Source organism: Rhinichthys klamathensis, unplaced genomic scaffold (genome assembly GCF_029890125.1).
Source record: "Rhinichthys klamathensis goyatoka isolate OS25496 unplaced genomic scaffold, OSU_Roscu_1.1 h1tg000303l_1, whole genome shotgun sequence".
Lineage (NCBI taxonomy): Eukaryota > Metazoa > Chordata > Actinopteri > Cypriniformes > Leuciscidae > Rhinichthys > Rhinichthys klamathensis.
In genome coordinates, this window is record NW_026606822.1 from 4,224,092 (window position 1) to 4,237,500 (window position 13,409).

The 13,409-nt window shown below is 36.8% G+C and overlaps 1 protein-coding gene across 1 annotated transcript in view; it reads left to right on the forward strand.

The window, feature by feature from the left end:
• The first annotated feature begins 763 nt into the window (after positions 1-763).
• The window catches only part of pkp1b (plakophilin 1b), an 18,553-nt gene continuing 5,907 nt past the window's right edge, over positions 764-13,409 (forward strand). The window contains exons 1-9 of the mRNA XM_056270481.1: positions 764-1,041; positions 2,531-2,613; positions 4,945-5,384; positions 5,457-5,598; positions 6,533-6,737; positions 9,128-9,296; positions 10,610-10,727; positions 12,618-12,794; positions 12,985-13,155. Of these exons, the coding sequence (XP_056126456.1) occupies positions 858-1,041; positions 2,531-2,613; positions 4,945-5,384; positions 5,457-5,598; positions 6,533-6,737; positions 9,128-9,296; positions 10,610-10,727; positions 12,618-12,794; positions 12,985-13,155 (1,689 nt within the window). The 5' untranslated portion in view covers positions 764-857. The remainder of the gene's footprint in view (positions 1,042-2,530; positions 2,614-4,944; positions 5,385-5,456; positions 5,599-6,532; positions 6,738-9,127; positions 9,297-10,609; positions 10,728-12,617; positions 12,795-12,984; positions 13,156-13,409) is intronic.

Here is a 13,409-nt window from a genome sequence, read left to right on the forward strand (position 1 = left end):
TTTACTGATACATTATTAAAATCAAATGTTGTATTTGTTAACATTAGTGTACTGTGAACTAACATGAATAATAAACAGCTGGATTTTTATTAACTAACATTAACAAAGTTTAATAAATACTGTAACAAATGTATTACTCATTGTTAGTTCATACATTAACTCATGTTAACAAAGACTTTATTGTAAAGTGTTACCAATTTATTTTATATAACAAATATATTATTTATTTTTCATCTGATTTTATTATTTTTATAGAAATAGTTTGGTCCTGGATGCTAAATACAACGTTGTTGGTTACTGTAGGCCTATATAATTTAAAGCACCCAGTCGTTCTTTTATTGTTTACAAAGGGACTATATTTTCTAGCGGAAGTGTGTCACTAATGAATTTGCGTATTTAAAAAAAATGATTTAAATTTGAAATCGTCTCGTCCGATATTTTTATGTAGCTACTATTTAAATATAACTATGTAGCCTACTGTATTAAAGCATAAAACAAGTAGAAAAGCAATAAAAACTGTGTTTTGTGAATAAATACACCGTGCCTTACAACGCCCTTTAGCCTACACATGTAACATTAAAAATCAAAACGCTTTTAAAGCACATCTATTATCCTTATTAAAAGTGACAGTTCGTTCTATCATAAAAGGGCTTTCTTAGAATCATCATCAGTGAGAGGAGCAGAAAAAGGTGTTGAATGGGGTTTTGGGCGTCACATGGGCGTGAATTAGGGCAGGTCTAGTTCAATCTCTCTGTGAGTCAAACCCTGAATCAAACACACGGCAGCCAGACGGAGCAGATAGTTGGAGCTTTACGAATTGGACCTCACCTGTCTCTGGAGGAGAGGCAAAAGCAAAAATGATGCCCGAACCTTTAAAATCGGCTCTTTCGATAGGAGCTGTGGAGGACACGTCTCTCGCGCTCCCGTCCGACCGCGAGCTGAGATCCGCGCAACAGAGAGTCCTGGACCAGGTGCACACTATCAAGAGGAGCAAGTCCAAATACAGCAGCAAGAGTGTGTCCGGCCTCGCCTCACCCACCAGTGAGTACATTTCTGCTCTACATTTAATGCCAGACGGATTTTATTCCGAGTCTAACTTTTTTTTTAAATGCTTAAATTGATAGTTTTGGTTGTTAAAGAGTCTAAAAACGTCCATGGTATTAAGTTAATACTATTATACTATTATAATACTATTAACATAGACCAGAACAAAAGAGACATTTTGGGAGCACTTTATTTTACAGTCTTATTCCCCTTGCACATATTTTGTATTTCAATAACTGGATAATAACTGGTACGAACCCTGAACCTAAGCTTAAAGGGATAGTTCACCCAAAAATGAAAATTCTGTCATCATTTACTCACCTGTATGAGTTTCTTTCTTCTGTTGAACTCAAAAGAAGATATTTTGAAGAATGCTTGTAAATCAAACAGTTGACGATAGCCATCGACTTCCATAGTAGGAAAAATACAATGGAAGTCAATGGGGACCAAACTTCCAATTTGTGAGCTATCCCTTTAAGTTTCCTTATATTAACCAGTACTTTCTTAGGTAAGTACACTGTATACACACATAAGTGCACGTACTGTAAAATAAAGTGCAACCCACATTTTATTCTGCCTGCAGTGCAAGTGCAGCGTAAAAGTGAAATGAATGAGTGTGTGAATGGGTGAATGTGAGGCAAATTGTAAAGCGCTTTGGTGGCCTTTGGGTCTGTGAAAGCGCTATATAAATGCAGTCCATTTACATTTACCATATCTGAGGTCTTTGCTCAATAAGACATTCAAGGCACTTTTCTTGGGGCAAAAAGGCTTGGTAACATGGTATTAGCATATATTTTTTCTATCACATTTTTTTCTGATATTTTATGGCACTTTTTACAGGAACGGTCACAAAAAAGTGGCATGGTAGTGGCATAGTATATTCTTAGAAGAAAGGGATTTTTTGTTTTAGATGGGGTACCTTAGTAATGTTTCCATTACCAAAACTTCTAAAGTAATATTTTTGGGGGGTTTCAAGACAGGCAATGTAAAATATGCCCTATTTGAGTGTTTTCTAAAGCTGTTTTCCCACCATAAATAGCCTCTAGGTAAACAGCTTGTTTACGGGTAGTACATTTGCATACTGGAGTTTAAAATCTGGTCTGGCAAACTAAAATCAAATTGTCTATTGATTTCTATTATAAACTCTATATATCTATTTATATGTTCGATAGACAATCCAATACTGTACAACTGAAAATGTGCATGATTTTCTTTCCTCTTTTAAAAAAAAATCACTTTAATTGTAATCCAATTTGTTTCATTCAGGCATATTAAATAAGTTCTTGAAAAGAAAAAAATTAATTTAGAAACAGTGAAGACTGTGATCTCTCATGTTAATATAGAGAATAAAATGGAACGCTCTGTAAAATATGTACTATAATACATTAGTTATAGGTTAATACTGTAAATATTCAAAACGTCCCTCAATGCATGTTTTATTTTTGATAAGAATTATAGCACCCTAAAACAGTTTCTTCTATTGCAGGCCCTGAAACTGACAGTGTGTTTTACGACTTCAAGTTTTCTCCCGGACCCTCGTTCAGCAGAGGAGGAACCATGACGAATGGGGTAAAATCATCAATCATTTCATTGTTCTCTACGCATTCTTCATACACGTGTTCGCTTATATATCTTTGTATTTTATTAATGAGGAACTTCAGGTGTGAATAAATTGTTTTAATTTTCCCACAGTTGGGTGTGTAAAACACATTTCTTTATTCACTAGGCTGAGCGCTTCTCTTTTGAGTCATCGATTCCAGATAACAATAGATATTTGTGGAATGCCAAACGGTCTTTAGCTTTAGCTTGTAAATAACAACCTGGTTACGCATATATTTTCCTGCTATTTTTTCTAAATAACAGGACATGAGGACAGAAAAAACAATCCATCAATGTGTCTGTTGGGTACAATACATTCATTGTCTACTTACTTGCATTAAAACTTTAGATCTGCTACTGACCCTTGCCTAGTTCACTTTTTTCTAGTTAGTTATGCCAGAAAAAGAAAAAAAACGGGAAAAAGCTAAATGAAAACCACTCCTCTCCTTCCCTTTTCTGACTCATCCCAGTGTTGTGTTACCAAACAGCCTGGTTTCTAGGTATTCTGCCAACTTTTCTTTACATTTTGGGTGTATCCACAGGAATTCTAATACTGTCAGTGTTTTAAATGTCTTGTTTGGCTTTAATGGAGTGTGTAATCCAGCCGTGTTGTGTCGCCTCATTTTTTATGTTGTTTTTACTTGCATAAAACCCTGTTTTGACATCCTGCAAAAGTCGTCACCTTTTTTTTTCTATAGCGCTTTATACAATACAGAGTGTTTCAAAGCACCTTTACTGTAAAAAGCAGGAAAGTAATGATGACTGATGCAAACAGAGTTCAGTTCTCTCTCAGAAGACAACAGTGTCATTGTTCAGCTGAAGTCAGTTCAGTGTTGACTCAGTTTGGTTCATTAATCGTTTAAATTTCATCATCAATTATGAAATGAGTTCAATCCAGCTCTGGAGAAATCAGCGATGTCATCATCTAGCTCAGTTCAGTTCTCATCTGATACTGTCAGTGCCGTCAAATCAATAATATTGCTGAATATTATGTGAACTATAAGCAAGCCAAAGGTGACAGCGGCAAAAGATGTAAAACAGTGTTGTGGTTTGAATTATGCACGAACATACTACTATACTAATGAATCAGTTAATGACTAATGAATCAGAATCTCGTAAACTGCACACTGTTGCTTCATAGAAGTAGAACTACCTTGGTTGCATTTTAATCCATGGACGTGCCCATAGTAACACTTTCAGCCAACACTCTTGTTCAGACAAAACTGTGGCATGGATTCATTAAAGGGATAATTCACTCAAAAATGAAAATTCTGTCATCATTTACTCACTCTGAACCAAACCTGTATGACTTTGTATGAATTCCTGTATGAACACAAAAGAAGATGCTTTGAATAATGCGGTAACCAAACAGTTGATGGCCCTGTTCATTTCCATAGTATTATTTGAATAGTATGGAGGTCAATGGACATTCTTCAGAATATCATATTTTATGTTCAGCAGAAGAGAGAAACTCATACAGGTTCTTCCGAACTTGAGGGCGAGTAAATGATGACAGAATTTTCATTTTTGTGTGAACTATTCCTTTAAAATGTTGATTTCAGAATGATTTTTAGTGTATACTTATAAAATTAGTTCTAAAGTATACTTTTTAGCATGCAGTCTGATCACACTAGTTAAATGCTCTATTTTGCATTTAATCATAAATTAAAATGTGCATATTTGCATGTAATTTCTTTGCATTCATTTGTTTGCATTTCAAATTTTAATTATAAATAATATCAGAATTGACTTTAAAACGTACAGTAAAGTATACTTATACAGTTTGATCGCACTAGGTAAAATGCTCTATTTTGCATTTAATGAAATATTTTTAAAAAATATTTTTTTTGCATGTAATTTTTTAGCATGATTTTTTTTTGTTGCAATTATTTCTTTTTGCATTTAATTTGTTTTTGCATTTTTTTTGTTATTGCATGTACAGGTGAAACTCGAAAAATTAGAATATCGTGCAACAGTTCATGTATTTCAGTAATTCAAATTAAAAGGGTAAACTAATATATTTAGTATATTTAACTATATCATTATCATTATGCTTTTCAGAGGGCCGACATTTATGTATTTAAAATCCTTTTTTTAATTGATTTCATGTAATATTCTAATTTTCTGAGATTTTTAATTTGGGGTTTTCATAAACTCTGAGCCATAATCATCAAAATTATAACTTTTGCATGATATTCTAATTTTTCGAGTTTCACCTGTAATTGCTTAATGAGAAATGATGATATCACCTTGACAAGGTGAGTGAAGAACTGACTTTAAAACCATTGTTTCCATGTCCAGAATATGCAAAGGCAAAACTTTGTGCGCAAGTCCACCAACTCCCGCAGCTCCAGCGGTCAACGGATGACCAGTAACGCCAGCAGGGTAGATCGGCCCTTGTTCTCCCCCACTGGCAACCTCCCGGTCCAGCCACGGGCCAATAACCAGCTGTACAGCTATAAAGCCACTCGCAGCGCCCCGGACCTGGGCTTCCAACCCGCAGTGAACGGTGGAGGAGTAGGAGCTACTCAACGCAGCCAGACCGCCAAACAGACCTTCCGGATGGAGAAGGCCTTCAGTCAGCCTAACCAGGCTTTCGGGAACGGCACTTTCGGCAGAATGACCAACAGCAATCAGATCGGCTCCTTCCAGGCCGTCAGCAGACGCCCGTCTTCCCTGCAGTCCAACGCAGAGTCCAGGACCTCTATGATCAGGAATGGACAAGTCAAGGATATTTCTGGGTGAGTTTTGTAGTGTTTTGGTTAAGATGTGGTGATTTATGACTGGTCTCACACTCACTCGTGTGTCGTCAGGATGAATGCAGAGAAGCTTCTGGCCGATTTGACGATGCGAGACGCGGTTGAGTATCTGTTCAGCCCGGATGAGAACTTCCAGCAGTATGGAGCCGCTCACATCCAGCACAGCACCTTCACCGACGACAAGGCCAAGCAAGAGGTCTCGACCACAAACCACCATGCTTTTACCATGGGTTTTTTAATGTATACAATAGAAATAATATGTTTTTAGGACAGTTAACATGGTATTACCATGGTGTTCCTTTAAATATGTTAGAGTACCTTGAATTAAATACCATACATGTTTTCATAGTGTATTTTTTATGATAATACCTGAAAAATATCTGTGAATTGACAAAAAAAAGTGCCATGGTGTTATAAAAACACCAAAAGGTACCAAATAATTACCATGTTTTTTAGACATGCACCATAAAAAATTAGTTTTTTGGACATTTACCATGCTATTAACATTGTATTACTTTACATGTATTAGAGTACCATCTACCATGTCACTGTCAGTACTGTAGTATTTTAATTATATACCATAATACTGAATGGATAAATGAGGAAAGTACCTTCTGATAGCATAATGGTAGGACCATGTCAATACCGTAGTATTTCATATTATAAATATTTGTACTGACTGAATGTACTATCGTATTACTGTCTGATGGTATTACCATATTTTTATGATAATACCATGGTAAACTTCTTTGTAAGTGTAGTACCATAGTAATATCATGTTATGTGGACAGGTACCATGGTATTCATATATATATATATATAATATTACCATAGTTTATTCTGTAATTAGTGTTATTTTAGTATTATTTATATACTATTGTAGTATTTATTAATATTTTGAATTGACTTTTATTTTCATTATTTAGTTTGTTTTAGTTGAAATAATTATATTTTATTTTATTTCAGCTTTATTTGAAGGACTGAAAATAATTTGTATTGTTCTAGTTTTAGGCTCAGCTTTAGTTACTTGTGTGACAGCACTGCATCTGATAGCATCACTGTACTATGGTATCAGCACCAGCACAGTGCCCTTTAGCAGTGGTTTGATGGTCTGGTTTATGGTTTCACAGGTGCTGACCCTGAAGGGCATTCCTCCGCTGGTAAACCTGTTGAGCAGCCCCAGTCCTCAGATCCAGGAGACGGTGGCCGCTGCCCTGAGAAACGTGGTCTTCAAAAACCAGGCCAATAAAGATGAAGTGCAGCGCTGTGGAGGAATCACACAGGCTGTGCAGATGCTCAGCGATACCAACTCTGAGACACAGAGACACCTGACAGGTGACTCAGCGTGTCATGTCACACACACACACACTCAGCTGTGTTTTTGTGATATATGAGGACATTCCATAGGCGTAATGACTTTTATACTGGACAAACTGTATATTCTCTCCCCCTACACTGCCCCTATCCCTAAACCTACCCATCACAGGAGACATCCTGCATTTTTACATTTAAAAAAAACACAGTTTTTTAATGTTTAATGTTTTTTTATGTTTTTTAAGCTATTTGAAATATGACCTCATATATCACGTGTAAGTTGTAATACCAGTGTAATATGCATGTCATTATACACATTTGTGTCCTCATATATCACAAAAACAAAAGCACACATGTTTGTTTCACTATTTTAGTGAGGACCAGTAAAAAGGTTATCATAATATTTCACTTGGTAAGTGAGGACATTTTTTGGCCCTCAAATGTACAGCCAAACCTGTACACACACACACACACACACACACTTACACACGCACTCAAGCACACACACACTCACGCACACACACACTCAAGCACACACACGTAGAATATGTCAACATAGCCATTTAAAGCACTTGACAGAATAGTAGACAAGATTATGTTCGCTCTCTACTTAAAATATTCAAATGATTATAGTTTGGATTTTTATTTAATTTTGTATGAGGGTTTTTATCAGTTTTAATGGTGCATAAGTCGTTTATATTCAGCTTTTGTTTGCAAAACTAATTTAATGTTATCCTGCTGAAAATTCAGCTTTGACATCACAGGAATAAATGACATTTTAAAATATATTACGATAGAAAATAATTTTTTTGATCAAATAAATACAGCCTTGGTGAGCCTAATAGACTTCTTTCGAAAGCATTAAACAATCTTGGTTAATTCATAAATATAGGATTGTTGTTGTTAATTCATGTTTGTTCAGCTCCTACAATTTGCTGCAAAAATGCATTAGTAAATGCAGAAATAAACTACACTCACCGGCCACTTTATTAGGTACACCTGTCCAACTGCTCGTTAACACTTAATTTCTAAGCAGCCAATCACATGGCGGCAACTCAATGCATTTAGGCATGTAGACATGGTCAAGACAATCTCCTGCAGTTCAAACCGAGCATCAGTATGGGGAAGAAAGGTGATTTGAGTGACTTTGAACGTGGCATGATTGTTGGTGCCAGAAGGGCTGGTCTGAGTATTTCAGAAACTGCTAATCTACTGGGATTTTCACGCACAACCATCTCTAGGGTTTACAGAGAATGGTCCGAAAAAGAAAAAACATCCAGTGAGCGGCAGTTCTGTGGGCGGAAATGCCTTGTTGATGCCAGAGGTCAGAGGAGAATGGCCAGACTGGTTCGAGCTGATAGAAGGGCAACAGTGACTGAAATAACCACTCGTTACAACCGAGGTTTGCAGCAAAGCATTTGTGAAGCCACAACACGCACAACCTTGAGGCGGATGGGCTACAACAGCAGAAGACTCCACCGGGTACCACTCATCTCCACTACAAATAGGAAAAAGAGGCTACAATTTGCAAGAGCTCACCAAAATTGAACAGTTGAAGACTGGAAAAATGTTGCCTGGTCTGATGAGTCTCGATTTCTGTTGAGACATTCAGATGTTAGAGTCAGAATTTGGCGTAAACAGAATGAGAACATGGAACCATCATGCCTTGTTACCACTGTGCAGGCTGGTGGTGGTGGTGTAATGGTGTGGGGGATGTTTTCCTGGCACACTTTAGGCCCCTTAGTGCCAATTGGGCATCGTTTAAATGCCACGGCCTACCTGAGCATTGTTTCTGACCATGTCCATCCCTTTATGGCCACCATGTACCCATCCTCTGATGGCTACTTCCACCATGTCACAAAGCTCTAATCATTTCAAATTGGTTTCTTGAACATGACAATGAGTTCACTGTACTAAAATGGCCCCCACAGTCACCAGATCTCAACCCAATAGAGCATCTTTGGGATGTGGTGGAACGGGAGATTCGCATCATGGATGTGCAGCCGACAAATCTGCGGCAACTGTGTGATGCCATCATGTCAATATGGACCAAACTCCCTGAGGAATGCTTCCAGCACCTTGTTGAATCTATGCCACGAAGAATTGAGGCAGTTCTGAAGGCAAAAGGAGGTCCAACCCGTTACTAGCATGGGGTACCTAATAAAGTGGCCGGTGAGTGTAGATCACCTACTAAAGCCTAGATTACTAGTAAAGTGTTACTATTAATTAATTCATCTTTTTTATTATTATTTGCTTTTATTGTTATTTTTTGTTTCTTATGCATCTGCTGTGATTATTTTATGATTCTTTTTTTATCATATAAAGCACTTTGAATTGCCATTGTATGAAATGTGCTGTATAAATAAGATCGCATTGTGTTCTTCTCAAACTGATCTGTGTGTGTTCTCTAGGTCTCCTGTGGAACCTCTCCTCCGCTGATAACCTGAAGCCCGATCTGCTCCGCACGGCTCTGCCCGCGCTCACGGAGAAGGTCATCGCGCCGTTTTCAGCCAGCACAGACGACAATGCCAACACAAGCCTGGCACCAGAGGTCTTCAACAATGCCACGGGATGCCTACGGTAACATCACACGTACTGGATTGAGTTCTGTGTGTGCTGTAAACACGGGAAACGTCAGTGCTGGCTCCACTCATAGTACTATTGTTGTTAGAGCCAGTACCTGACGCTCCTTTTACTCGGGTTACATTTTCACCAGTAAGCTGTTCAAATATTTTATCTGGGTTTATATTAGCCTTGGCACACCCACAGACCACATACTGTTTGAACAAAACTGTAAATCTATTTCTGGATTTGGCAAGCTCTGAACCGATCACCTGGCTTTATTGAACTTTTGGCTGCACGTCTTTTCTTGTCAGTCCATCATTAGCGGAAACGTTAAAACTACGAGCGCTTTTGAGGATGATGATCATTTGTCCTGTTGCTGATGTTAAGGCGAGACACTACAGGCAAAAGCGTTGCTTTTCGTGCATTTTCATTTTGCTTCCATAACATGTCTACTTTCAGAATAGTGGAAAGACAACATCTAAAATACACATTTGTTTATTTTAATTCACTTTATCTACACTTAAACTTTAGATTTTTATTCCTATCTATATTCTGAAGGTTTTTACTGAGAGGTTTGTTCATATATCATCTGCCTGATAAAAACATGGTAAAAAAAAATCAAAATAATAATTTGGCTGTTGACAGTATTGTTTGATTTATGGAGTGATAAAAAGAGATCCAAAAACCTTTAACTTTAACAAAATGAAGCTTAACTTCTTCCAATGTTCAGCTTTCTCTTATGAAAATGTATGCAAATGAGTTTTTGATAAATGAATATTTAAGCACATGTAATACAAAAAATGTCTTAATGTACTGTGATTAATCAACTGATGAAGTATGCTGATATCTATTAGTTTAGCTGATATATATAGTATTTACTATATTCTCCTGTGTTAATTCTCATTTTTGAACTTTTGTTCAAGGCACTTATATTCACAAGCAAATACTCTGCGTTTTCTCCGTAAAACGTTTGATTTTTGGTGACTTTTAGGCCATCAGAAATTCTGTATAACCTTAAACAGCACATAAACCAAAACAGACTGCTATTGGTCACTTCACATGTCAATCATAAGTCCCCTTTTGTGAGTGGGCGGTTCTCGGCCAGAATCAGCTGCGCAATATTGACATACCGAGTATTTGCATTGCATGATGAGTGGGCCTTAAAAGTGGCAGTGAAGTTATTGGAAGTGTAGCTATAATATTGGCTCAGATTATCAAAATAGCGTATAAACATTTGAATTCAGTTCCGTCCTAAGATTGTTTGTTGCTTTTGTGAAGTCCAGTGCTAAAAACAAACACAATGTGACTGTTTCTCTGTTTGTCGACAGCAACCTAAGCTCCTCCAAACCGGTAAACCGAAAAGCCATGCGCAACTGCAAAGGTCTTATCGACTCGCTCATGCGCTACACGGAGAACTGCGTTAATGGTGGGATGCCAGATAACACGGTAAATCTTTGTTGATTTCTATGAGCTACTGAACGGAAACAACAGGTCATGGAAAACATGGAAATATCAGGGACTTGTGTTTTACAGGCCTTGCAAAGTCATGGAAATCACAAGCCTGGTTTGTGAGCAAATTGATCAATGAATTGCTTATAAACTTCAGCTTTCTATTTATTAGAATTATTCATTAAGAGTCAGTCTGAATCAAAATATCTTTTGCAGCGTGTGATTAAAATTGGAAAAGTCATTGGTCAAAAAGTGTGTTTTCTCTGTATTAGTGCAGTAAAGAGTTTTAAGACGGCATGAGATGTCAAGTTGTTTTCATAGTCTGGGTGGAGAATGTTGGTGTGGCATTGATGATTTTTTTTTTTTCTTTCTCTACTTTATTATGCTGGTGCCGAAACGTTAAAACCCCCTGAGGGAAGCGTGTAGAAACACAAGGCGTTTCCAACAGCCAAACTCTACTGTTGTGGCTTTTAAAACTCTTCATTACTCCCTCTTAATTGACGACCAGATTTGATCAGAACCTCGCAAGCATGTTTCAACATTTCAGTGGATTTATAAATAATTAGTGCTTGTCAATTTTTTCAAAAACACACATTGTCAAGTTCACTTCATTCTCTTCCAGCTGAACAAAGTTGCATATACTTACAAATCTGGCTGCACATTTAACGTTAATGCAATGGCATGTCAATTTAAATATAAATGATATGTTTATGTAAATATCTATTTATTTATAGAAATAGTTATTTATTTTATATATTATTAGCATAACAATGAGTTAAAAGTTAAATTGAGAAAATCCCAGTATTTGGCAGGTTCCTGTCTGCTTTAATGTGTTTATTTTAGCTGCTCACCTAACCCTGCTATATAGTTACTTAATATGAGGTCACAAAAATTGCATGCATAACAATAAAATTATACAATAAAATTGTTAAGAAAAACCAAGAAGAATAGTTGGATTGATAAATTAACCCTCTGGGGTCCTTCATTTCAGAGTCACACTCAGGACCTTCGGGTCCAAATGGGCCGGAAGGGTGGGATTAATATTTATTTAAAAAAAATCTTCTTTTTTTTTTTTTACTTGTTTTTTATAATATTTTTTCTTTTCTTTTTTGGTGTTTTGAGATAATTTCAAAAATAAAAATGATTTATAATTAATATTAATGCAATAATTATGACCCATTTTTTCCCCATTGAATATAATAGAAATTTAAAAAAAATATTTTTATTTTTTTATAATTTTTTTTAAAGCTGTGTTTTATTTTAGAGTCAAGCCTAGGCCTCATGAAAGCAATTTTTGAAATGAGATGGATGCCATCTGGTGGACAAACTGAGCATTTTAAAAATTCAAAACCCATATGTAATCTGAATTTATTAGTGTGTATGTGTATAAAAGTGTGTTTGTGTGTGTGTGTGTGGATGTGTCTGTTTTGCACTCTTGATGTTTTATAGATTCACCCCTTCACTGTTGTGTGCTTTTTTTCTGGATCGTGGCTGATTTGTAGTTTGTACTCACAAAATAACTCTGTATTTCCACATTTTTGCCAATTTCCCATTCATTTCCTATGCGGGTCCATTTGGACCCGAAGGTCCTGAGTGTGACTATTTTTTTTAAACCACTTAGACTATTCAAATCCTGTCCCCAATTTTTTGGGGTGTTCATATGCCAAGTACCAACAAAGTCACCAAATTTCGGACCATTCCGATAAAGCAATGATTTAAAAAAAAAAAATTTATTTAAATGCTTCGGGTCCATTTGGGCCGAAGGACCCCAGAGGGTTAAAGCGTGCCACACTGCAGGACCCAGCTATGTCATAGTGAACCATCCCTTTATTTGTTTTTAATTATGATGCTGTAATATTCTTTATTGTGTTCTTGTGTTGCGCACAGTCTTTGGAGAACTGCGTGTGTATTCTGCACAACCTCACCTACCAGCTGGAGACCGAGATGCCGTCTCTCTTCACTAAAATAAACATGCTGGCCAGCCAAGCTCGCAATCGCTCCAGTCCTTCAGACGCTGGTCCGATCGGCTGCTTCAGCTCCCAGAGCCAGAAGCTGCAGCAGGAGGTTTGTAACGTCACACCAAGCGCACGTATGACCATGCTACTGGCATATATACAACAGTACAGTTTGATTGCCATCTTAATAGACCATGTGTTTCAGTGAAACTCTAAGAACACCATGATAGTGCTATGGTAAATGTGCAAAAGTATGGCATTAAGGATGTTAGTTTTTCTAAAGTGGCTTTGTGTTGCAGAGCGTTTTTGACTATCCCGTGATGGAGGACAACAATCCTAAAGGCACCGGCTGGCTCTTCCACTCTAAAGCCCTGCAGATGTACCTCAATCTGCTGAGCTCCAGTGAAAGAGACGCCACACTCGAGGCCAGCTGTGGAGCGCTGCAGAACCTCACCGCCAATGAAGGCTTAGTAAGACTAGGACCAATCTGTCTGGTTTAGAAAATGTTGTTGTATTTTATGTATTTAAATAGTAATGTTTTATATATTAAGCCTTTTTATTTTTTTATGCACCTGTTCATGGGTTAGACTCAAAGAAAATCAAGTATTTAGTTTTTTGTATTGTGATATATTTTAAAAAAAATCTTAATTAAGCATAGATTTAATTTAATTTTAAAAAATCAGGGATTTTTTTTATACTATGACAATTATTATGATTAAATAAT